At 38.5% G+C, this 26,155-nt stretch overlaps 1 protein-coding gene across 4 annotated transcripts in view; it reads left to right on the top strand.

Moving 5' to 3' along the window:
* Positions 1-319: 319 nt before the first annotated feature.
* CLSTN1 (calsyntenin 1) overlaps positions 320-26,155 on the top strand; it is a 41,469-nt gene continuing 15,633 nt past the window's right edge. Inside the window, exons 1-8 of one of the 4 annotated variants that reach the window (XM_064525565.1) lie at positions 320-718; positions 10,816-10,938; positions 18,103-18,132; positions 19,616-19,811; positions 22,258-22,466; positions 23,473-23,622; positions 23,728-23,913; positions 25,074-25,322. In XM_064525565.1, the coding sequence (XP_064381635.1) occupies positions 616-718; positions 10,816-10,938; positions 18,103-18,132; positions 19,616-19,811; positions 22,258-22,466; positions 23,473-23,622; positions 23,728-23,913; positions 25,074-25,322 (1,246 nt within the window). In that variant the 5' untranslated portion in view covers positions 320-615. The remainder of the gene's footprint in view (positions 719-10,815; positions 10,939-18,102; positions 18,133-19,615; positions 19,812-22,257; positions 22,467-23,472; positions 23,623-23,727; positions 23,914-25,073; positions 25,323-26,155) is intronic. The other 3 variants (XM_064525567.1, XM_064525566.1, XM_064525568.1) reach the window with 3 other exon arrangements.

Genomic DNA, 26,155 nt, shown 5'->3' with positions numbered 1-26,155 from the left:
GGATGGTGCCTTCTCAGCAGCCACCTGTGCAGCTCTGGTGGGGATGGGCTGATGACCCTCAAGTGCCTGCAGCTGCCCTGGCCCAGGTAGTGCTGCCGCGGCAGCAGCCGGCACCCAGCCGCCTGGAGCGGCGGGGGAAAATGGGTCTCCACCGCGATTTCATGGACTTCACGGCTTTAATCTGCGGCGCGGTTCCTGTGCGGTGGGCGGGAGCCCCCCGCCCCGCACGCGGTGGTTTCGCCCACCCGGCCGAGCCCATGGGCTCTCCCGCACCGCCCCCCGCCGCCCGCGCCGTTGGTTCCTTCCCTCCCCCGCCTGGTAACCGTTGCGGGAGGGAGCGGGTCGCGCCGCCGCCATCTTAGGTGCCGCTGGCGGGGCGCCGCGCTGCGCTGCGCTGCGCTGCTGGCGGGGCGGGGGAGGGCGGGCGGGAGGCGGAGAGAAGCGCGGAGCGGCGCCGCGCAGCGCTTCCCCTCCCGCCGCCGCCTCCTCGGAGCCGAGCCGAGCGGAGCCGCGCCGACCGCTGCGCGCGGCGCAGAGCGGAGCCCGGACCAGCGGGGGCGCCACAGCCGCCCCGCCAGCCGGGCTCGGTGCTGCCCTGCACCGCTCCGCGCTGCCATGCCGCCGCCGCGCCGCCCGGCGATGCCGCGCTCGCCGCCGGCCCCCGCCGCCCGCCTGCTGCTCGCCGCGCTGCTCTGCGCCGGGGCCGGGGCCGCTCGAGGTAAGCGCGGCGCGGGGGGGCCGCGTCCTTGGCTCGCTGCGCCCTTGGGGGGGGAGGGGGGCAGGCAGGCGGCGGGGCGGCGGTTGGGGGGCGCCGCGCGGCCCCCGCGGCCGTTGCACCTGCGGCGGCGGCGGCCGCGGCCCCTCCGCCCTCACCTGCGCGGCGCCGGGCCGCTTCCCCGCCGAAGGTCAGGCCGCCCCCCGCCTCCGTGCGCGGCCGCTGCCGGCGCGTTACATAACGGCCCCCCGCGGGCGGCCGGCGCCGCGGCTCCGCGGCCGCGAGCGCAGGGGCGGGCGGCGGCGTCACTTGTTGCGGAGGGGGCGAGAGCTGGCGGAACGCGGCAGCCTGCCGCGTCCTCCACCGGCCGCCCTGCGAGCCGCCCTCTCCCCGGGCTTTGAAAGGCATCCCTGTGCGCTGCTTAAATCCGTGACGGGCTGTGGCTCGTGAGAGCTCTTCGATGGCCAGCTGAAAGGAAAGGGAAAGAAAACGCCTCGGAGAGCCCGTGGGGAGCCTAACCTTCAGGCTTGCATAAAGAATGCTTGTTTGGTGGCTGGCGATGATGCGTAGCCGTGCTAAACCTTCGGCGATACAGTGTTTTTAAATACTGGCCTTGTGGCTATTGATTGATCTTACTGAGTAAAAGCATACGCATTGCAGGTCTCCTCCCGAGCAGATCTCGGTGGAGGCTGGCATATGCTTCCTTACCTGAAGGTTACCCCTTGAATTGGGAATGCGATTTCTGCAAGGTTTAGTTGATCATATGACAGGATTTGTGATCTTGTATCTCATCTGAATGTAGATTAGAACTGTCACTTTAAAATGGCTTGCAGATACAGGGAAATTCTTCATTTTAAAAAAATTTCATTTCATTAAGGACAGATCTTGATGCGTTTTCCCTTCATAGGATTAAGAAGCTGCTACTGTAATCAAGAAGTCTGCTAACTATTTAGATACTGTCCATAATTTACCTATACAAGATCTTTTAAGTACAGCCTTTTCATTAGTATTCTTGGAACTAGAATTTGTAATTTAATGCTTACCAGAACAGTACAGAAACAGAAGCTCATTAAATTGACAGGCTTTTATTTTATTTGAAATTATGAATAAAACAGAGATCAAAAAACATTTTTGAAGAAAGCTAACACGTACCTGGAAGTGAATGGCAAGTTTATATAGCATTACACCAGGCAGGTCTGTAAATCAGCTGCTTCATCTGCAGTTTGTTAGAGGCTGTACTTGTTTTCAATCTGATACATAGAGCTGGCCAACTGGAAGTCCTGTTTTGTTAAACTTCATTACATATAGCTGAGTTACAGTGTGAGGTTTGGTTTGGCTTGCTGTGTGCAGTTACCTTAGTCCTCAGGATGTTTTTGGCTACTGTGGGTAGGCCCATTCGTAGTGTTACGTGAAGATGCATTTAATATTCAAGTAAATGACGGAGAACACTTTGACTGGGGAAAGCTGCTAGAGCTATTCGCTTTCGGTTGCCTGTTGTTGTGAGAGACATTTGTTTGGAAGCCTTTATGATAAATTTTCCCTTTTGCGTTGTATTGTCTATTTTTTTCAAGTAAAGCTTCTTTTATTTTTTTAATTTGTGACTTTAAAAATCCTTGTTACTAAGGTCACTAAGATGTATTGTAATGTAAGTAGTGAAAACTGCATTGTGCTTTGTTCAGTAGTGTGCAGAAATGGACTAGAAAGCCTGGACCAGAGGGATCAGTTTCACTCTCCAGTCTGGAGTATTTCCATAGTTAGAACAGGGGAGCAAAAAGTGGTTTCTTTTGTGGTGAAGGAAAGAAATAGAAATAAGTTTTGGAGGGGGTGATCTTATGGAAATAATAAGTGAGATCTAGCTGATCTGCCACTGTCTCATACTCCTCTTATCTTCTCTGTATTTATTTTAAGGGGAACATAGAGTGGTTTTAGGTTCTGAAGAAGCATATTCCTTTTCCAGCTGAACTGATGCAAAAATCTTAGTTTAATTATACTGAACATGTAATTGGTCAGGTTGAGCAAAATATTTCTAAGCTTGTTTGACATGTCACAGTGGCAAAGCAGTAGTTAGCAGGATATTGAAAGAGTGTTTGTCAAAGTGAAGTAATTGGGTATTTATCAACAGAGCTGAATGAGAGGTTGAATGGAGTGACTTTTCAGATGGAAAGGCAGTGCATATAATGGCTGCTTCTTCCATAGTTAGAGCTATGGTAGAGCATAATACTTTTTTTTTGCTTCGGACCCTTTCTGCCTTATTGTCATTTAGGTGGAATACAGATCAAAATAATAGCATCTCAAGGAAGCTTTGCTGATCTGTGATAGTTTCAGGAAGTCCTCTGGTGGTATGAATGTCTTGATTCCAAACCACAAACCACTTTCTCACTACCACTATTTTATTGCAGATGTTTATTTGAGACAGTAAGAGCCTTCATAGTCTGGACCTGGTAGTTAGGTTTCTATTTCTTTTTTAAAGGGAAGGAAATTTTAGATTATTCTAAAGCATTACAAAGAGACAGTTTGTCCTGTTCTTTTTTTTTCTTTCCTAAGGATTTATGAGAGTAAAAGACCACTGAAGAGAGAAGAGACATAAGTAGTGGAGCAAAAAGCTTTAAATGTCAACTTTCCTTGCCAGACCTTTCTGTGATGCATAATGCTTAGGAGAGCATAATATTGAGTCATCTGTTCATATCAGATAACTAATGAACAATATTAATCTGTTTTCCTATCCATATTGTAGGTAAAATAATACACTGCTGTGGAAATTGAAATGGAGGGGAGGTGATGTTCTGAGCAAGCATAGTTTGCTTTGTGTTTGCAACATCATCATGCCAGTTTCTTTTCCTATATTATTAGACCGCAGGTTGTGCTCTCTTTGCCAAATAATCAGAGAAATGTATTGATAGAAACTTTTCTAGACTCCTAAATGTATCTTTGGTCTGAGGGCTTAATATTTTTATAGACTTGAATCATCAGTTTCAGATCATTGGAATGGATTTTTAAGGAGAATGGGCAGAAGCTAGGCAGATTTCTCATGAAAGTTAGAAGGCTTGATGTTGGAACAAATCACAGGATGGCATAATGAGAGCATCTTATCTCAAAAGGTTTAAGTGTGAATTCTGAGTATTCTGGGTAGAGCAGCAGCTTCTGCTATGGAAATTAAATATCTGATAGTTTACTAGTTTATAGCTATGAAACTATTCTGCGAGGGGGAAAAGGTGCGTAGTCATTGACTCTGAGCAAAAGCACTTTCTATGATTTTTGTGAGCGTTATCTCGCACTTGTGCAGTTACTTCTTCTTTCTACTTGTATTCAGAGAAATCACTATGAAATTTTATTGATGATATTGAGGGGCATCCACCTTGTAGCATTATCATTGTTGTCAAAGATGGAAACATTACCTCAAAACATGGAAGAATTCAGTAAGTTGGAAGCCTTGGTCTTATTTAAATCTTGTTTTGCATCTATTTCAGTCAGTTCATTACTGATTCTTGATTCCCACTGGCTTCAGTATGAACTAAACTTCCTTAGGAGTCTTTAAGAAAGGCTTATTAGAAACCTTAGTGCCTTTGAAGAACTGTCTGTCTGTCCTTTGTTTATTGTATTAGGTCTCCTCTCACCTGATTTATATTCAGATTGAAAACAAGTTACTGCTGCTACTCCCATTTGGCTTTCCCATTTTTAAATGGAAAGAGTCAACAAGTAGGGAGAGCTAGAAGTGCTGTCTGTACTGAGATGATGTTTGCTGTATTTGTAAATAATATTCTGCCTTGAAGTGAAGTTTATAAATATGACAACTGTTTGAAATGAAGTGATTTCCCCTCCTGCACTATTACTAGCAACACTTCAGAGAACATTTGTTATGTGAATATTTACAGTTAGAGGCCTGTGTTTTCTATTTTAATGTTTCAGTTTAGTTTAAAACATTTTGAATTTCACTTAAAAATTTGTGGCTTTGTTGCCTCAATGCTATTTAGACTATTTTATGGTGGGGTATTCTTGTTTTGTTTTTCCTGTCAGACTTTTATCCAAATTAAAATTTGGTCAGAATATCCTCAGCCAAAGATCTTTGGAGCTTTCTCTGTACGTTCATTCTGCTGAAGTTGTGGATTATACAAAATTGCAACTAATCAGTCATTTGGATGTACTGTAGCTTCAGGGTTATAGTAAAGCTTTTGTGTATCTTTGTTTTAGTAAAATGAGATTTAAGTGAGTGGTTCAGTGTAGAACAGGAAACTCGCTGCAAGTGGTGATAAACCAGAGATTCTTCCCTAGGAAGAATATGGTTTGATGAAGGCAAAACTTGTTGAATTCCTGCAGCTGTTAGTTTGAATATAATGTTTGGAGAATTAGTGTTGAGTATATCGGCTCAACTGTAAGCTCTCATGACTTAATTTATAAACATTACCTTCAGCTCCCTGTGTATGACAGTTAAGTTTCCAGAGCACAAATTACAGGTGCTCCTTAACTGTAGTAGAGCTTCCAAGATAGAGATCTGAAATTGTGGGATGAAATTCAATCACCCTCCCTGCTTTTTTCCTTCATCTAAGAATCTTAGAGGTCAATGTTAATGGATACCCATTCTCTTACCTAATTCTCTCTCAGTGCAGATTCATCCCCCTATACCTTGCTGTCATCTACAGTTTTCATGTCCCAGTAATGGAAATTGTAGTTTGTCTTAGATAAGCATGCTATTGATAAGAAAAGTTAAATGCTATCACAGGAAACTCAGCATCTGAGGAGAACTTGCATTCAGTTTTATCCCATTGCTTGTACCTGACTACAATACAATGGTTTTTGGTAAAGTTATAGATGTGAGAAGACCTCTGGAAGTTATATAAATATCTTTTCGTTGTTACCGATATGAGATATTTCAAGTTGTTCATATGCAAAGTTAATCTTCACCCCCTTCTAATAGAGAATAGTGGCACAGCTCTGAATTGCAGGCTGGTGACTCTAGGTCAGGAACAAAACATACATTATAATCAAACCATGCTACACCCTTTCTTATTAAACTTTGCTTTCAGGGTGGAGAAGGCATATTTTATTGTACAGATGCTTTATGCCTCAGCTGAGCTATATTTTTCTGCTATCTACTATGTGGCTTCATGATTTTTTTTCCCTTACTGACACTACTTGAAATTTCATCAGAATAGTACTAACTTATGAATATTGAAGGTAAAACCTTGTTTTGGAGTCCTTACCTTGTCACTGAAAAGCATGTTTGTATTCTCACGTCAAGAGGAAGACAATAGACAGAAGATGCACAATAATCAAAATTTGTGTCTGACCTTCAGGGCATGAGTCAAGGACTGTTTACACAGTTCATTGAGTTCAGTTCGTTTGAATTGACAGCGAATATCATTCTCTTCTTATGAGATGTCTGGTTTTTCTTCATGAGGTCTCAAAGGTGGATTAAAAAAAATCTTATGTTTATCTACTGTCACTAGGTTGAGTAATTAGCTAACAAACTCTCTAATATTTGGTATTGAGTTCATTCAAAATGTTTTACCAGTTAATTCTTAAGAATTTTTTTGACGTACATCTTGATCTAAGTTCTAAAGATATGTAGTGTGGCTAAACTGTATACTACGTGCTAATAATACTAATACTAATACTGTATATTAGAAGTAATACTATATAGTAATATAGTAATAGTGGTAGTAATATATATATTCAGAATATATTCAGAAGAAAAAATGTTTTCAACTACAGCCCTATCTGTTTGAGGTGTGTTTAAATCTTCAGTTATGCAAGTGCCACATCCCATTTAAATCAAGTGAACTTCTGAGCAGTTGTAAGAAGATAACTGCAGTCCTCAGAAGGGACTCTAAAAATACATTTAACTTTGAGTATGTTCACATTCAAATACTAGAACCAAGTTCATTCTCATTATCTTAAGATTGTAGCTTCCGAGTAAAGTTTTCAAACTATCCTTAAATCCCACTGTCCTGCCTACACATTCATTTACATTCATTAATTCTTTTAAATAGCCAGAAAAAATTGTTTGTAGTTGATCTGACAGATTGCACTCTACAGCATCAGCCATTGCTCTTGGCGAAGCATCCTTTCTTTAAAATGTATTCCTTTTCTGCAGAATAGTCAGTAGCAGTTCCAGTTAGTATTAGTAAAAGCTGGTCTCTTCAGTCTCATAAGAAACAGCATAGTCACCTAAAGTGAATGCTGTTTTAGAAACCTGTGTTCAAGGCACGCATCACATTGGGCACCAATTCCCTTTTTTCCTCTAACTTAGCAGCAATTATCTTCAGAATAAACCAAGCTGAACAGGTGGCTCGTGCTGACATTGCGGATGCATGTTCGCTCGTTGGTTGGCAGCAGTAGAGGCTCTAGCATGAGCTTTACAATTCAGTTTGCTACCAGGAAAAAGAAGTACGCTTAGCTACTTTTTAAAATTTTTGGTGATATGAGAACTTCCAGCTCCATGGATAGATGCCAGACCTATTTTAAGGGCCACTAAAAACTAACTAGAAGTCAGCTTGCTGTAATATGTCAGGGAAGCTTCCCCCACTTGACTGGATTAAGTGCTGGTTGGGATTTACAACAGATTCCTGCTGAGGCGCTTAGAGATAGTGTGAATATTGTATTTCAAGGAAACCAATGTAGTTTATCCCTGTTAAATGGCAAGAGATTAACAGCTCAGGGCACTTTGTTAGTGTCAAGCTTGGAATGGTTTGACTGTTCTGGTTTGAAATTAACAGTGTGCCTTTAGGCAACTTTTTCTGCAGATCTAAGGAATTTTGCAACACTTAAAGAGGAGAAAAATATGATAGTTTTCAGTCTAATACATAATGCTATTTAATCCAGCTGAGGTCAGAATAATACTTGATTCAGTTCCACAGTTGGTGTAAGGTACACCTGTTCAGTAATGTATTACTTGTAAGCTGCACCTAATGTTTCAAATGATAGCTTGAAAATTTCTGACAGTATGCAGTTATGCTGGAGTCAGTAGATTACCAGTATGGATAACTGGCCTTTCCTGGGTATTCAGCAATAAGTTTTGTGAATGTTTTAAAATCCAGTGATGTTTGGCCTCCATAAACACAAAGGGATTTAAGGTTTATGTTTTAAAAGCTGGTGATGTTTTAGCCTTCCTAAACACAAAGGGGTTTAAGCTTTATGGTTTTTAAGCTATAGCACTGTAAAATGGCATGACTTTGCTTTTAACTGTGTCTGTTTTTTGAAGGTTCACTAGACTTTGCAGATGCTAATCATACTCATCATAATTGTGTTCATATGTGATTATGGTACTTTAAGCTTTTATGGAACTCCCCATGCTACGCTAATGGGATTTACTCTAGATTGCTAAATAAGGGGAAAGTTTCTCAGTGCTTAAAAAAATTATAATCTACATTCAGAAGCATTAGAAAGGAGATGCAAAGAAGCCTGGTTTTTGCTACTTTATACTATGTCCTTGCAAAGAATAAGATGAGCAAATGGAAGGTCTCTGATATGTTCGATTAAGGTAAAACTGCCATAGAAGTGCCAACAGGAAAGTGCACAACTGCCTTCTCCTTACACTTCTAACTGCCAGAGCTGAATTAATGAAACTCTTCTCTTTAGACTAGATTTGAATTAGGAGAAATGTTTCAATTGGAGACTCACACTTTGGCAGTTACTGGTGTCTCCTCTCTGAGGGAGGAATGGTGTGTTAGTCCTTTTGAACATGAGCAAGTTTGTTTTGAAACACCAAGTTCCTTGGAGAGTGTTGCAGTAGTGTACTTCTTTGGGTAAATAGAACAATATGGTTGACATTTAACTGGCTATTTTTTATGCTGAATATTGGAAATACCCCCATCTGAGTGCATTGAGGTGATAAAGATAGTATTGCCATATTGAGTACAACCACATAGCAGTAATTAAACGGTTCTTGCATTAAAACAGTTTGTTGCAAGCTCTCGCTTGCTGCATTTTTATGTATGAAGAGGTAATATTCTGTTTATCAGTTTGTTGTTACTAACCAGTAAAAGATTGCAGAGGAGAGCATATTGGGAGGGTGTTATGGTTTCTTATACGAGATCTCTACCTCCAGGCTTAATCATTTGTTGAAGTGTCCTTTTATCACTGGTTTTTTGAATTCCCATGTGTAAGCATATGACAGACATCTTGAATCCATTTTAGTGTGTTGGAGATACAGGATTGAAAAGTCTAGACTAGCCTTACGTCTCTGCTTATTTTGACGGTGATTTGCTTGTATAATTCTGTAGTTGGGTGAAATAGCAGGACTCAGCTGTGTAGTAGTGTATTAGTATATGGTTTGTGGTGATTACACAGGCATTTATTCTGGAAGTTAAAAGTTCTTGATCTCATGAAGACACAAATCCAAATGATGTCAGCTGTTGTATGTTGCTTGTTGTATTTGTTGTAACTTCTAGCAAAGCTTTTCTTATGCTTGACTATACAAAATTTGCTAAAGATGACCTTTTTTTGTATAGTACAACACAGTTTTCAGGCCCTCGAAATGAATGTTTTCCATTGGTTCTAAATGGCTAGATACATACAACCTTTCAGAATTAGATCTAGGAAAATACTATTAATTTAAGAAGCAAGAATACATGGTAGCCCAAGAGGTTTTATAAAGTGACAGGTGCGTATGTTACCCAAAACAATTTGGGTAAAACTGGTGCAGGTAGAACCTCAACATGAAGAGGGCTAGACCAAGGGAAAAAATGTATTCAACTATCAAGAAGGAGTGGCTATTACTCCACATGCATTGGTTCAGTGGACTACAGGCTATATTTAGAGAGTGTAACATAAAGATAATTAATAATCTAAGCACCTCTCACGTTGAAATGTCAGATGGTACATGATAACCTAGTAATAACATATGATTTTTGTCTTGTATGTTTCATGATGTACTAGAAAAAGTTATTTTTGCAAGCTGACTGTGAAAGCTATTGGGCCTCTTTGTAGCAGAGGAAGACCGGTCATCTTAGGCATGTTCAGGGTGTGAGTTTACAGATTCTTGCATGCAGAGTTGAGGAATGTTTTTATAACTAAAGTTTTAGTGGTGTTTCCAATCTCCTAAAAGCAACTACTAAACAGGTGATACAAAAATGAATCAATATTTTTACTCAGTTTACTAGGCATTCTACTAATTGGCTGAAAAGACCTGGGATTTTGTTCTCTTCTTCTAGGAGTGTTTAAAGTGTGCATTAGACATACGTTGGATTAAAAAAATAAAAGTACAAGCCCTCCAAAACCAGAAGCACCTAGAACACTTGCTTTGCATCTCTGCAGTTGAGGTGCTGAACCACTGAACTAGGGTCTTGTCCTTTTCTATTGCCTGTCCTGCCTCTTGCTTTCTGGCATTTTACATAGTACTACAGCTTCAGCAGAATTCCCGGAGTCCTACTTTGCCTGGGATGCTCTATAAATGGCTGGTAAAACCGATACTGGGGTTATACATCCTATGCTGGCATAAAAAGGCCTAAACTTAGCACTCACTATTTGTTTCCCAGGAAGTGTCCTTAGGCCTTGTGTAGAAATCAGTCAGCGGTTTTCTCTGTTTGTTCTCTTTAAGTAATAATAATATAAAGCACACTGAAAAACTCTGGAAACCAGAAGTCATCTTCACTCTTAGTACCTGTTCTCTGCAAGGTAATCCACCAACTGGATTCCAAGTTTTCTGAATTGCAGAGGGGCCATAGTTTAGACAAACTCAGGGGTTTTCTGTGGACCAATCTTTTATTTTTTGTTTTGTTTTTTCTTTCTCCTCTCTGGTGCCATATATAGCTATTTTTAGTGTCATGTTTGGCACTGATGACAGTGGCTCCCCATCACTGTTAAAAGTTTTTTGGATTGCCTTTCAGAGAGGCATTTTAACTTCCAACATAGTTAAAAGAGGTTTCTAATTTAGATTCTAAGAGTAACTTTTGGAAACCTGAAAGGAGCATTGATCTCTTCTGACTCTCTAACTTATTTAGTCAGGATTTTATCAAATTTTTGAATTTATTAAAATGCTCGCTCAAATTTAGAATAGAAAAATGAAAGGGGATAACATTGAATTAAGTATTTCAGAGCATTTGTTTAAAAAGTCATCAGTTTCAAACTTGTTTTCTTAAACTTGTATTTTATTTTCCTTTTAGTTAACAAACATAAGCCATGGATTGAAACAACCTATCATGGTATAGTTACAGAAAATGACAACACAGTACTCTTGGATCCCCCTTTAATAGCTCTGGACAAAGATGCACCTCTACGTTTTGCAGGTAAGGAATTCATCTGCATATTTTTTTTTAAGAAGGGAAAAAGCTTTCTTCATGGCAAATGTTGTGTGTTACTTAGTCTATTTTTCCTAACCATAGCATAATGTTTCTTAGCTTTTGCCCCATAAGAAATGTTGGTGCATGCACCACGTTTTATCATTTTATTTGATATTTACAGGTGTAAATATCTAGCCAAATATTCAGACCAGAGGGTATTGTATATTGCAGTGTTTCATTTCATGTGTATGTATTGCAGTTGCGTTTCATGTATATATGTTAAATTTTCTGATCTTTTTTGCATAGTATGTAACTTTTCCCTAAATCTTCTGGATTCTACATTTCACATTTCACATCCTGTCTAGGAGTTCTGAAGTAATTAGTTTTCTTATTCTGGTGGGAGTATTCATTCTTAGTGTTTTTGGTTTGTGTCTTTTTCTTAATAGATTGAGAAAACATAGTGAAAACAGTTATTAGTAGAATAAGGATTGCATTTCCTCTGTGCAGTATTTGGACTGAGAATTTCTATAGAAATCCAGAGTTTCTATGATGAGTTTGCATAAGTTTGGCATATTTTTAGAAATGAACAGGTTCCTCTACCACAAGATACACTGCTGGTTTATAGTTTAGTCTGTATGGGAGAACAGATGGAGCATAAGAGAACACGTTATTTTGAATACTTTTTTTCCTATGATAACTATGAGACTTGAGAACTATTTCCTAGTGCAATATATTTTATAGTTGAAGATCCAGCTGTGAGATAGTTCTAAAAATCTGATCTCCATTTAATTTTGTGTAGAATTGTTTGGGTAGAGTGGGCCCTTTTGAAGTCTTCCTAAATGTCAGCTAAAAATTCTCCGAAGTTCCTGCATCTAGGAAGAGGACGAACATTGCATAAGTAGGCATGATCTGGTCTTGCTGTTGTGCAGAGTATCTTCACAGATAATGGAGTTTTTCACTTGGTGCACTAGCATAATGCTTACTGATGATGACATGTAAAAGAAAGAGGACTTTTTTCTAATAGTCTTTCAAGTTTCTATTTAGGTTAGTGGAAGACAGGGCTTCTTCTTCTAGGTGTCGTTCAGCTGCATGAAGAGAGCATCTCTGAACTAAAGGATTTACAGCCTAAGTAGATAAAATAGAGGAAATTAGATGGAAAGGAATTATATTCCACTAATTTTAGGTTGGAGAGCTAAAGCACAGACATTATATCGTTTGTTTGGGAGTCTGTCATGAATTTAGGTCTCCTAGCTTCTGTGTACCTTAATATCTTAGCTCTGGGACCATCTTAGAGCCTTTTTCTCCTCTGACAAAGTGTGTAGAGAATGATACGCAAGCCATTTGCAAAACGTAGTCTAATTTCACTTTGACGTAGGACTGACAGCTGACAGTTTTGGTAGTTCTCTTACAGTCTTCTGCAGTAGTCTGTTTCTGGAAACTACTGTTGAAGATTACTGTATTCATTAAATGGGTTCAGTATTTTGGAAAATAATTCTTTGGTTTGGCAAGATATTAGAGAACTGTGTTTGAAAAATACCATCTGGCATCTCCAGGTATTTTAATTAATTGTAGTGGTTTACACAAGCTTAAATTGGATATTTGCAGAAGCTTATTTGGTTAAGTAAGATTTTAGAAAATTAAGAACTCTGGTAAGATACCTAGAGGATGATACTTTATCTGTTTTTGGGAACTTACCTTAGTAAGTCACTTGAAGGAGGAAGTGATGGGAAAAGAGAGCTTTCTTGAGTGTTGGATATCATGAAGCTTAAAGAAAGTACCTGCAGAATATCTTCAAATAGTTTGTCAAAATTTCAGAGGAAAGTTCAATGTGAAAGCATCACATGATTTTAAATGAGACAGTTTTTCCATTGTGTTGAATCAAATTCTGTAAACCTGCTTTCCTTTAATGAACATTTTTACCAAATGTAAATTGATTCTATAAAAAGGCTGAATAAACATTTTATGTTTTGGCTTTCAAAAACCAACAGTTCTTAAGCAGCTGTAGAAGAACGGTGGATTAAAAATAGTTATCATCTTAAGTCCTAAATATTAGGATGCTAACATCGTACTGAAATTTTTTTCTAAATAAGAGACTACTGGATCTGCATTGTGTAAGTTGTGAATGACAAATGTGTTATGAGAATCTGTAAAAGTATTTGTCTTCCATTAAATGGAACAATGCTTGAATCTGTCTTGGAGGATATCAACTGTGGGAGTGGTGTTGAATCAGCATTAGCAACTTGTTCTCGTTGGTGGTACTGTAGTCATGTCCTAGAAGGGAGAATAGCATTGTTGTTGTCCAGCAGCATCTTTGTGGGTGTTCAAGTGTGAGAAGCCCATTAGATTAGCGACAAAATGTTTTCACAGCAAAACAAAGTGCTTTCAGGCTTAAATGGCTGTTTCAGCCCTAAGTGGTATATTCTTACTATAAATCAGTTTTATTCTTGCTTCAAAAGGTTGATGTTTTAATTAACTGTGCCCCCTTAGCTGAGCACTGAGCACTTCTGAAATGTCTGTAGTTTTTAAGTAGAGCTTTTTTATTTCAATTTTAAGCATCTCAAAGCATCTTGAAACAAGTTAATTTGACTGTGTTATAATATTTGAACTGTGGGGGAGGGAAAGGTAGTGTTTTATTGCTTTACTCACATTGTGCAGAGGGTAGGATCCTAAAATTTTTATGCTTTGAAACAAATTTGTATGTGCAAAAATAAGTAGGATTATACAGACCTCTGTTTCTGAGATGATTTGTGTGCTTTTACATCTGGAACAATGCACTTTTAAGGCCGGAGTTTGAGTCATGCCAAAAGTGCATGTCTTAATACCTGATCTGTAGAAACCCTCTGTGGAATTGCTCTTCTGTACCATGATGTTTGATCGGGATCTGCTTGAGACATTCATCATTCAAGTTCTTTGGTGAAACTTTTCTAATTACAAATTCAGTCATGTTGGAATTTGATCATAAATGGTTTTGCTGAAAAACAAAATAACAGACAGCTGCATTTTCTAGTACACATTAGGGTAATCTGTGTCTAAAATCAGTCTAATGTCTGAAACTCTTAGTGTGGGTTTCCTTCCCATTTACTATGCAGAAAAGAACTGAATTTTTGTTGTATTTGAAACAAACAATATTACATATGGACGTGTTCATGTAGTTGAATATGTGTTGTTAGGATAGTATAAACAGGATTTCAGTAGCAAAATGTATTGTTTCCTTTTTGGGATTGTAATTTTTTAATGTATCTGTAATAGGGTTTAAAAAAGCCCTCCAGATGCTGGAGAAGACTGCTCTTCAGCCACAGTGTTTTACTTTCCCCTTATTAAGCAAGGATGCAAAAAGTATTTTTGTGGGGGTTAGGAATTTTTGAGCCTATAACATGAATATGCATACAGCTTTGAAAATGATCTTGCAGAATGTCTGTTCGTTCTTTAAAAAACAAAAACCCGTCAAGCCTTCTGTTAGCCTCTCCCCAGAGGTGTGCATAGTTCACGTGTCCCAGTGGGTGACTGCTGATGACATGTTTCCACGCTGCGCTGCCAAGCCTTGTTTGTTCAAGCAGGGAGCTGTGCTGACGTCCTGTCTACAGTAGGCTAGTGTGTAATGCTGCTCTCAGCTGGATGATGGTTACAAAGAAATATGTACAGAAGATGAATGACGTTGTGTAATCAAACAGATATGGGTGTTGATATTGTCAAATTCAATGAGTTATTCAGTGGGTATCCAACAAATATTGTTTGTTGGCAGTTCGTTGGCAAACCTAAGAGTAAATTTTGTTGCAATAGTATTTCAGCCAATTTTGCATTGGAATTAATTTAAGACATGCATGAAGTGACATTTTGTTTTGTACCTATTATGCATACATATACAAATTCAAATACAATTGTCACTAATTATGAACTTTAAACTTGAATCACTTTTTAATAAGCACTCAGTTTTGTATGGTGCTAAGAAATACTTGTTTTAGAAGACATTCTAAATGCATTGTAATAGCAGGCTTTCCTGCATGAGTTTCTCAGAGAGACTGCTGCTTGGTCAGAGCTAGGAGAATATACTTACTCTCTTTTTGTGGAATGAAAATGCAGTGGGATAGCACAACCCCCCCAAATACTACAACAAATCCTCAGTGTCGTTTGATTGTACTGTAATAGGAAGGGGAAATTACTGAAATGCAGAATGCTTCAAGGAGACAGGATTGCTATGTTTTCTGGTTAATGTAAGTTGCACAAACCTGTGTTATCTGTAAAATGAAATGTTTTTTCAACTGTAAGTATTGCTGAGTAAGAACGCTGGGAAGTTCTATTCCGGTTACATTTTACATAGCTGAACAAATAGCAGTATATCAAATAAGCTAATTTACAGATTAAGCTTGGTTCTCTTCTAGGAGTAGAAGAGGTAGAAATTTATTTCAGTAATGTATCCAAACTTCAGAATGAAATGAGAAAAAGCGATGTGCTTCTATGACATAGCATGACACCTTAGGGAGCATATTTGCCACTAAATAAATTGTACTGGGACTAAGCTTACTTTATGGCAATGAAAAAAATCACTGGAAAGAACTCTGTAATCATATGAAAGCTTTTGTAATGGCTTCTTTACCTCTGCTGTATAAATATATGCATTTCATAACTGAGATGAAAGTTAATATCATCCATGTGTGGGAATATTCATCTGTAAATTGTCTTATCTGTCTTGAAACAGCTCTGCAACAATCTCTCTAGTATATTTTGGAGAGAGGAGAGAGTGCTTTAATTTTTGAAATATTTTGTGCTTTAGAGAATTAAATTATTCCTTTTTGCTTCTTTTCATGGCAGAGACACTGTGAGGGAGGGAGTTACTGTGGCTTAAAAGGCCCGTTTGGGAGCTGTGCATTTGCTTATTTAGAGCAGTTTTATCATCAGTAACACTGTAGTTTTTATGCACTGTAACTTCTTCAGTCATGAGCACTTGTCTGTGTAATAGTAAAAAGACTTTTTACTAGTGTGAAATGGAAAATAGGATTGTACTGGATCAGTTGTTGTTCTGAGAAACATCTGGCAGGAACTGAGCTGTAATGCATCTTGAACAGAAGCTTTAATGCCTTAAGAAGCGTCTGGAGACACATGGATATTTATCAGAGAGATTATTTGTGTCTGATGCTTAGGAGCCAAGAATGTAATACCTGAACTTCCTGGCAGCCAAGGTTGGTGTTGATGCCAGAATTAGAGGGCACTTCAGACAATAAAGAACTGACCAGCTTTTAAACAGTCCCCCTTCTCCCAAATAGGTAATTGCCATATTAATAAACTTCTCCCTTGTCCCTCCATTATCAGGCTTTGTGCTTCAGTGATCTCTTCCGTATAGTTCTTTCTGTAATCTTAGTGTTTCACACTCAGTGCTTGACTCAGTGTTACTCCTATTGACTCCTGTTGACTCAGGAAGGTGGGCAGAAAGGAATGAGAGATGCGGAGCATTTAAAAGTCTGCAGCAGGAATGTCAGTTCTGGGTGTTCAGTGGTGTCAACCAGGAATTTAAGTAGCGTAAGATTTTAGTGGATGATCCTATTACTAAAGCATATTAAAATCCAGGTTTGTATTTATATCCTATGTAAAAATATACTGAAATAAATTATGTGGATGCCATAAGAGGCAGTATACTTAGTACATTAAAATAAAGAACTGATTATAAACCTAGGGATTACCTTAAGTGGGTTTCAGGGAGAACTTTTGCGAGAGCTATTTCAGAAACTGGCTCCTTTTAAAATGAAGGGCTACTGTTTAATAATGGTCCATCATAAGGTATTTTTCATTAAATCTATGATATATATGCTTCAGTATTGAGTCGGAAATTTGCCTTTTATTTTTAAGCAAAATATTTCTCCGTGACTTTTAGTGCCTCATCTCTTTTGAAAGCCGCAGTAGAATGGAGACTCGAATAGCTGTATTATTGCAAGTTTATTGAAAAATGTGAGAACTGACAGGAGATCTACTGGGAGTGTTTTTAAGGGTACAGGCCTGCTTTGTTATACTGTAATTCAGGTCAAAGATCATGGTAATCGGGGAAAAAATAATTGATATGTTAAGTGATGTGTAAAAGGTGGTAGTCTGGGGTTTTAACGACGTTATAATTTAATGACGATATAATTTCGGGGGTGGTGAAGAACATGGTTGGCTGTCCTTTCATTAAAATGGAGAAAGGTTTCCAAGTGCCCAAATGCAGACATCAGCTAACATTTTAAAACCCACTTGTATCTGAGATCTCATAAGGGTGGAAGATATGATCCAGGACATTGAGAAGGCCTGTACTCTTCTAGAGTCACTGAAGAGGGCACAGCAGGCTACCACAGCGCATCTACAATAGTAGCAGATGACTGTATTTGAGTACCTGAATTTCACTGTCCAGCATTCTAGTATTTCAGCAGCAGAGTAAAAGATAGAAGGAGTTTTTTTGTTCAATCTGGAAAAGAAATATGCTGCTAGGAAAATATACAAGTCCCCCACCCACCCCCGTTTCTTAAGTTAAAGCTTTAATGTTCATTAGGATCACAATTTAACGTGTATTTTTAATCATGGATTGTGACAATACTGTCAAGTTAAGTTTGATGTAGAATTTAAATTTTGCAAATGCTAGGTGTTATGCAACATAGATCAATACAATTTTATTTGTAAACACAAAAATCCAGTCACTGTTTCAAAAGCTTTTTTTTTCCCTGCAACTCAAAAGGGGAATAGGAAGTTTCTTAATTTTAGAAATGTGGTGGTTCTACTATGCTAGGTAAAATTTTGTTTAAATTATTTAACATGTCTTCCTTAAATAGGGAGACCAGTAGAAATCAATTCTTTTGAAAATTCTGTTCTGTGGATAGTTCTCCAACAGCGTGGAAGTTTGAAAATATCTTCTTGTTTAGCACTTGGTATCCAGTATTTTATCAAAAAAAAGGTTTTTGTTAAATTTAAAGATTTGAATGGCCCACTTCAAAAGTCTACAAATCGCATCCTGGAGATAAAAGGTTAAATCAGATTTAAAATAACTGAAAATCTAGGATAGTAACAGTTACAGCAAATCACCACTGGAATTTTTAAATACAATTTATCCAGAGCTTTTCTGTGTTATGTCTGCATCTTTGCCTTTTCCTTATTTGCTCCCTTTCAGCCTTTCCTGTAATACTGACTTGGGTTTATCTTTTCTCCCTTTAGAGAGTTTTGAGGTGACAGTCACCAAAGAAGGTGATAAAGGGTTCTTTCTATCCCTTTTATGAATATTAACCCACTAACTTTGGTTATGAAATGGGGAATCAGCACTTAAACAGAAGATCCTGTCATGTTCTTTTGTCCCATTTATTCTCCCAGTTTTTTTCTATTTTAAAATATATTGATAAAAATTTTTATGTAACCAAACCCTTGGTTAGAAATATCTGTAAATCAGACATCCATTTGAACCATTTGGGATTGTTTTGTATTGTAAGGACACTATAAGAAGTTTGGGGGAAAACTAGCATTTTCTGATGCTTTCACTGATAGCTTACTTCTTTGGGACATCTTACATTTTTTTGTATGCTTTGTAAAGTAATATTTGACTGCCAAAGCATTGTAACACCTTCTCGGCAGTATGCTTGCTTCAGTATGTACTTGAGTGCATTATTATACTTGGGTACATTATTATATTGAGTACATTGTATAGTTTAAAAGCTGAATCATAAATACATATTTTTTAAATGGCCTTTGACTATGTCTACAGTAGGAGCACATTCTTGGTACCGTGATACCATTGCAGCTATAATAGCAAAAGAGCGTTTTATGCTGGTATAAGAAAACCACCTTCAAGACAAAACAAGTTATACGGGTAAAAACACAGTGTAGCTGATCAAACTGAGTTTATTGCATGGCGTTTGTTAGCACAGCTAGGTCAGCAAGGGCTCGGTCCTCGTTACAAGCTGACAGATTGAGCTAGCTGTGCCAGCAAGATGTCTTGTAATGTAGTCTTGGCCTTAGATGCATTTTAAAATGATATTCTAGAGACTTCTCCGTCAAGTTTGTTAGAATGAAGAGGTTGAATAGAAAAGAAAGCCTAATAAATCATTCTGTGTGAGAGCTTCCTTGACTAACATACTTGGACTGTATTACTAGATAGCTGTTGAAATGGATGCCTGAGAAGTTGGTATTTCTACCGTTCTCATTCAGTAGTTTATTTTGATTCCCTAATTTTAGCCAGGTACATTGCACAGGAAGACTTTGATCTGTTGACAGAATTTCTGTAATTATGGTGCTGAACCTGTACTTGAAGTTTTTTCACCTCTTGACTTGTAACTGTGCATTTTAACCTTTTGCTCTGGTCAAAATAAACAAGCTGCCCAGCTATTCCCAGTAGCTTGGCATAGAAGATGTTACCAGTGGCCTTGGCTGTATGCTCTCATAAGATCTACTCTTACCCTAGAGTTATCTCAAGTACTCCTGTGAAATGCCTGTCTACATTTCTCTTTCTCTTTTGTATTCCTGCATGAATGGATGCAAAGTAAACAAGTTGCTTGGAAGGCAGACGTATGCTTCTTTTTACTAAAGTTCCCAGAACTCGCCCATTTTAAAGCACAGTGCTCTTGCTTTGTCCACAGACCCTCACAAACCCTTGGCTGCAAAATATTTGGTTGTTTATTTAAAAAAAAATGTATAGTAGTGTTGACCGGTTCTAACCTCTGTTACTTTGAATCTCTAGGTGAGATTTGTGGATTTAAAATTCATGGGCAAAATGTCCCTTTTGAAGCAGTGGTAGTGGATAAATCCACTGGTGAGGGAATAATACGCTCTAAAGAAAAGCTTGACTGTGAACTACAGAAGGACTACACATTCACCATACAGGCCTATGACTGTGGAAAGGGACCAGATGGAGCAAATGCAAAAAAATCCCACAAGTAAGTAAATCTGTGGTTGGCTGAGGGGAAGTTTGGTTTCAAGTGGTCTCCTGCACATGGCGATTTATGGTCTGCGTATGTAGAGTGAATGTAAACCAAGTGTTCGTGCTGGAAGACTTTCATACAATGGTAGTATAAATACTAGCATAATGGAAATGAACTGTTTAGATATCTCTTTAATTATATTCTAGATGTTACTGCTTTATCCCTTGTTATCTCTGGATTTACATTAGAAAATATAATAGTGTGGGGGATAGAGGCAGAAAAACTGCTGAAATAGTTTAAATCTGACCTGAGTTGCTACAGATTTTGCTTGGGATACTAAATCTGGAAATTGTTTCAGAATTCAGTTTCTAAAAACCTAAAAACTGAATAAAGAAGTCATTGTATTAAGCTGGACAAAATGGAAAAGAATACATGTTTCTGTCATTTCTGAGCAGTCTCACCAAAAAAAAAAAAAAAGCAAGATCAATAGCATAAGATTCCTCACTGCCTAGATTAAAGGATGGGAACAAAGCAGTCTTTAGCTAATCTGTGTCTAAAGGAAAAACCACAATGTAAAATGTTCTCTAGAAAATGCATTTGAGAAATAAGTGTGTAACGCCCTGGCGGAAACATCTGCAGTGCATGTGGAAGGTTACCATTTGTGCTAAGCAAAGAAGGACATAAGTAAGATGAGGGTTAGGTTAGTAGCAGTCGTCTTGGTGACTTAACGCAAACTTTTTACTCTACTAGCTGTATGCCTTAAATGGGCAGCAGAAACATATTTCCTTAAGGAAAATGGGAAACGGAAAAGAGGTATGCCCATAAACTTCCTATGCTATATTCAGTTTGACTTCTGAAGAAAGAATTCAAAGAGAAAGACAGCAACAAGCATTTTGTTGAGTTGGCTGGAATTATATTCTTTATTCAGCTTGATTTCATTCAGTTCCTTCTCTACACTTCAGAACTTAACTACATCTTTTCTGTGCTGTTGTAGGTTAATTGACATACAAACTTTCTTCTGATGGGTCCAGTAGAAAATATATCAATATAAAATATAAGTTGCTTCAACATACTGTAAGCTAGATAAAAGGTAACATAAGCAGAATCGGCAGTGCTTGTAAGAGAAGGGCAGCTGTGGAATCTCTTCAGTAGCGTTCAGGAACACCTTATCACAGACTCTTGAACAAAGTGCATGAATCTTAAAGAAAGCCTTAAATTGTCTAGTGTGCAATTAGCCAATTTTTGGCCCTTCTGAGCGATCCAAGTATGGCTTCCATGCTAGTGTTATGTCATACACGGGTTTAAACTGGTGCAGTGTTACGGTAATCCAAGTCCCTAGCTATGTAGTGGACCAAGACAGCAGTAGTTCATGGGACGTTACAGTGTTGCTCTGGGACCCAGCACCCTGCCCTACAACTCTTTTCCCACAGCAGAGTGCTGGGATTCCAAGACCTTCACCTATAAACCACCCTAGAAATTTCCATGCCCCATGGCTGTCTGTTTTATGTACCTGGTGGCTTTTAGCCATCTTGGCATGTAGTTCCTAAAGTCAGGAATATAAACTGTCCGGTACAGAAAGTCTTTTTTGCAGCATCTATTGGGCATGTAGGATAAAATAAAACCTTAAAGATTTTTTTTGACGTAAGCATTAGAAATCTTTGCTTTTATGGAAGGACTGCAGTGATTGAATGTTTTATTAGTTTATGTTCCAGATCCTTTTCATTATTCACCTTTTCTTCTTGGTCAGTGACAGAAACTGCTATTTTCCTATTCTGTGTATACCAGGAATCTGTGACAAGTATAAAAGGAAAGAATTCAAGACCCAATCTGTTTAGGGTTATTTAGTTTGCTATATAATGTTTTAAAGTGCATCTTCTGCTTCTGTGATTCTTCCATTTAGAGTCTTTGATCTCTCATTCAAACATCCCAGAAATAAACCAGTTTTCAGTGACTTAACTTCAGTATGTTATTACCAAAAGAAAGCTAATCAAATGCATTTGACTGAGCTCTTTGTCTAAAATCAGTCTTAACTCTCATTCTTGTTCGCGTGAAATTTAACATTGGGTGTTTATATCAAATGGTCTGATAGCAGAAAAGAACAGAAAGGATTATACTGTTTTAACAGAGGTAAAGGCCTATTTTGTCACAGATGTATTTTGTCGTATTTCTGTAAAATGGCAATAATTTAACAGTTATAATACCGAGTTTTAAGTTTGCATTTCAAGTAAACAGCAACAGTAAACAATAACCTGGAACTTTACAGAATTATATAGTAACATTCTGGGACACTGCTTTCCCAGTTAAGATAATTGACATCCTTGGTCGTATTAGCAGCTGCTTCCTTCAGGGAGCTTAAATTCAGAATAGCTTCATCTGTAAAAGAGAGAGCTTTTTTCAAATTCTTTGCCTGAATGGGAGTTCTGCAACATAAAGAAAACTCACTTTTCTGTCTTATTCCCAGAGCAACAGTACATATTCAGGTGAATGATGTTAATGAGTATGCTCCCATGTTCAAAGAGAAGTCCTACAAGGCAACAGTTATTGAAGGGAAAAGATATGACAACATCCTGAAAGTGGAAGCAGTGGATGCAGATTGTTCACCTCAGTTCAGTCAGATCTGCACCTATGAAATTGTAACTCCGGATGTTCCTTTTGCTATTGATAAAGACGGTAAGACTAGGGTGGGAGATGCAGTGGGAAACACTATAATTTGCTGCCTTAAGAATAGTGTTTCAGATTGGTCAGCATAAAACCAAAATAATCCCGTTTTATCCCTTTTCTGCAGTATAGTTGAATGGATGTGTTCTTTTTAGCAATTTGAATTTATAATGAAAAGTAAGTTGCCTTTCAGTGCCAATACCATGTGCTATATGTGCTGTCTAATAATGTAAGGAGTAGGTGGTTTTTTGCTGCATGTTCTTTGTTTCTTGTAAAATGCTTTTCAAAAAAAATTATAGCTGTGTTATGTTCTAAATCAGCTCTTAAGTTTTTTTTTCCCCCTATAGTTATTTTCTATATTAGGATTGGTTTTGCTAATCAGCTTTCAAAACTTGGATGTCATGTGGCTTCTCATATCCGAGAGGCTTGTATGTGGCTCTGGAAATTGCACTACCGTGGATATTGGTTTTGAAGTGTAGTGATTTGTATAGGTCATTTCCTTTCAGCCTCTGATCTTTGGACCTTTCAAAATGTATAGACTACTTTTAGGGGTCCAAAGAAGCTGATTGATTAAAGCAAGACAGTTTTTAATAGGCTTTAGTTTGATTCGGGAAAGTGGGGGTCCATACTACCAATGGAAAATTTTCAGGGGTCTTTAAAATTAAAAAAAGATGAAGACCCCTGGCACGTGTCAAACAAATTATTTCCCAGTTGTCACCTATGAGCAGTTTCATTTTAAGTAACATAGCACACTGTTTAGAAACTGATAAGAATATACCTGCTGTTCTGTGTGTGTGTGTGCGTGCTAACCTTCTGGATTTACAAAATTTTTAAGGATCTGGGTTTGATGCCTAGCATTCAAAACTCAAATAATGAAGGGCTAATTCACTTGCTAATTCAAGTCTGTATGAAAGTACCTGTTTGAAATACACGTATGATACCTCTATGTATTTAGTGCAGCAGTGAGCTTGAGAAATAAACAGATATTCAGTGTTGATTATCACTGTATTTTTGTCAGGTTATATAAAAAACACAGAAAAGTTAAACTATGGCAAAGAGCATCAGTATAAACTGACAGTAACTGCGTATGACTGTGGGAAGAAGAGAGCTGCTGAGGATGTGTTGGTTAAAATTAGCATTAAGCCTACATGCAAGCCTGGCTGGCAAGGTTAGTTTGATCTATTTCCTATCTTCTTTTAGTAGTTGCCAATTCCTTACTTAAATTAAACACAAGAGATTTTTATTGGGTTTTTTTCTTTGGATAAATATGCAGGTTGGAGCAAAAGAATAGAATATGAGCCTGGTACTGGTTCTCTAGCTCTGTTCCCCAGTATGCATTTGGAGACCTGTGATGAGCCAATAACCTCCATTCAAGCAACGGTTGAACTAGAAACCAACCATATTGGCAAAGGCTGTGACAGAGACACCTACTCTGAGAAGTCCATTCACAGACTCTGTGGTAAGAATGCTTTCTTAGACTAAAGTGGTCTCTCTTGCTTATTCATCTTTCGTAGAATATTACAGTAGAACACAAGTCAGTCGGTGGTCATTGTTTTCATTTGCATGTTATTTTCCCCAGCTTTTTACCTAGCAAAGAATAAAAAGCATGAAATCAGCTGAAGGTGATGTTTTAAAGTAATTCTCAAATGCAGTGAAGAATCTTTTTCCTCTGTCTCCCCACTAGCTTATATGGAGTAATAAATTCTCTCACTTGAAATGCGTGTTCAGGAACTGAAAGGATGTTACATATGCAGAACAACATAGCCTCTCTGTTTTTCTGTAGGCATGGTTGATGCAAAAGATGCTATATAAGAACCCCATGGTGAAAAATTAAATGAGAAATTCAAGACAGTGTGGTTTGCAGAAAACATCATTTAGATAAATTTAAGCTATGTCTGCACTGGGAATAAATGGCGTCTTGGCATCCATGTATGTTGCAGTTAAAGGGCTTATGAGAAGTTTATGAATGCCAAAATGGAGGAACTGAGATTACAGGCCAAGTTATCACTGATGCGTAATATCTTCAACTTCAGTTGAAGTTAGTGCGAAGTGTGAATTCTGTGCACCCCTAGAGACTGAGGGAATTCCCAAGCTATTCCAACAGTTATGTCACTTTGACACTGACATTTTAGGCTTGAGAGTGAGGATAAAGCAGCAAGCTGAGCTCCTGCTGAGAGCGTCATTACTCCTGTCTGCAATACCATTGTAGTGATCCGGGAGAGAATGTTTAGGTTCTGAATGAGAGTCTTATGCAGCCCTCTTCAGCTGGATGGATATGGGACTTACGGCTAGTATGGGCTTGAGATACAAGTGCCTTTAATACGATGGTTCCTGAGATGGAGGCAAAACAAAACTCTGCATCTGTAGAGGTAGTAAGCAAAACATTTTCAGTGAGGTTTGTTATCTACCAAGGGGTTAAACTTATGGAAGACATCATCATCTTAGATGTGTCTAATGCCAGCATATTCAAAAGTACAGTTACTTAATGCATGATAGTAGGGCATAACCCTGGCAGTTAGTGTGGAAAAAATAGCATTCAGAAAAATAAATAGTTTGATTTGAAACCAGCTGTAATCGTTCTAGTTTCTGTCTTTTTTCATGTGAGTGTTTTTACTGTAGGTGCTTCTTCTGGCACAGCTGAGCTACTTCCCCCTCCGAGTAGTGCTGCTAACTGGACAATAGGACTTCCTACAGATAATGGTCACGACAGTGACCAAGTCTTTGAATTTAATGGTACACAAGCTGTGAAGATTCCAGATGGTGTTGTCACAGTCAATCTGAAAGAGCCCTTCATGATTTCAGTATGGATGAGGCATGGGCCTGGAACCAAGGAGAAAGAGACAATTCTGTGCAATTCAGACAAAACAGGTTTGTCATTCCAATATAAGCAGTCATCAAATATGAGCAGTCTCATTGTTGAGGTCTTCCCCCCCCCCCCTTTTTTTTTTGTTACACAGTCTAGCAGCATGAGAACCTTAAGTCTTTTCTCTAGGTTAGGTTTTTCTTGGAAGTGAAAGGAAGTGGACTGCAAAAGTCACTTTTTATTGTGCTTACCTGTAGAGATGTGCCCTTTGATTGTTTAGCTTCAGTTCATATTAGGCAGACATGTTGTTTTAACTGTGTTGCAGTATACGTTATGCATTTCTTTTCGTTGTAGAAGGTTATTTATTCTGGTAATGCAGTCTGTTTTGTGTAACTCAAAAGACAGCCTTATTCTGAATGCCTAAAGTCATTAAGATACATGCATCAGGTTTAATGACAGTGTTTGCTACTAGGTCTTTTTTTCCCCAGAGGGAATGATTTCTCTTTCTCCAATGGTGAAATTTTTCTCATCCTGTGAATGGTTTCAGTCTGTGTGAATGCCATAGACAATCATTTTGAAGATGGTGTTGATAAAAAAGGAAATCTGATTACCCTGTTCCCATAATTGCTGTCTAATGGGGTAGAATTTTTGTCTTTGTCATGTGGAGCAGTAGCTTTGCTCCATGTATTAGAAAGATATTTTGGCTAAAACGCAGCTAGGTTTTTCAAAGGAAACCAGGCAGAATACAGATGAAACACAATAGCCCTCATCTTTAACTTAATTAGATTTGATTTAAAAATAAGAAAGACTTCATAGTATCTGTAATACTGTAAAAGCATTTCTTTGAAGAGGAGAAAACTGGCTATTATTTCTTCATACGTTAATTCTCAGAAAAGGA

Source organism: Dromaius novaehollandiae, chromosome 24 (genome assembly GCF_036370855.1).
Source record: "Dromaius novaehollandiae isolate bDroNov1 chromosome 24, bDroNov1.hap1, whole genome shotgun sequence".
Taxonomy (NCBI): Eukaryota; Metazoa; Chordata; class Aves; order Casuariiformes; family Dromaiidae; genus Dromaius; species Dromaius novaehollandiae.
The sequence above is the reverse complement of the archived record's forward strand: the minus strand, read 5'-3'. Positions and strand labels throughout refer to the sequence as shown.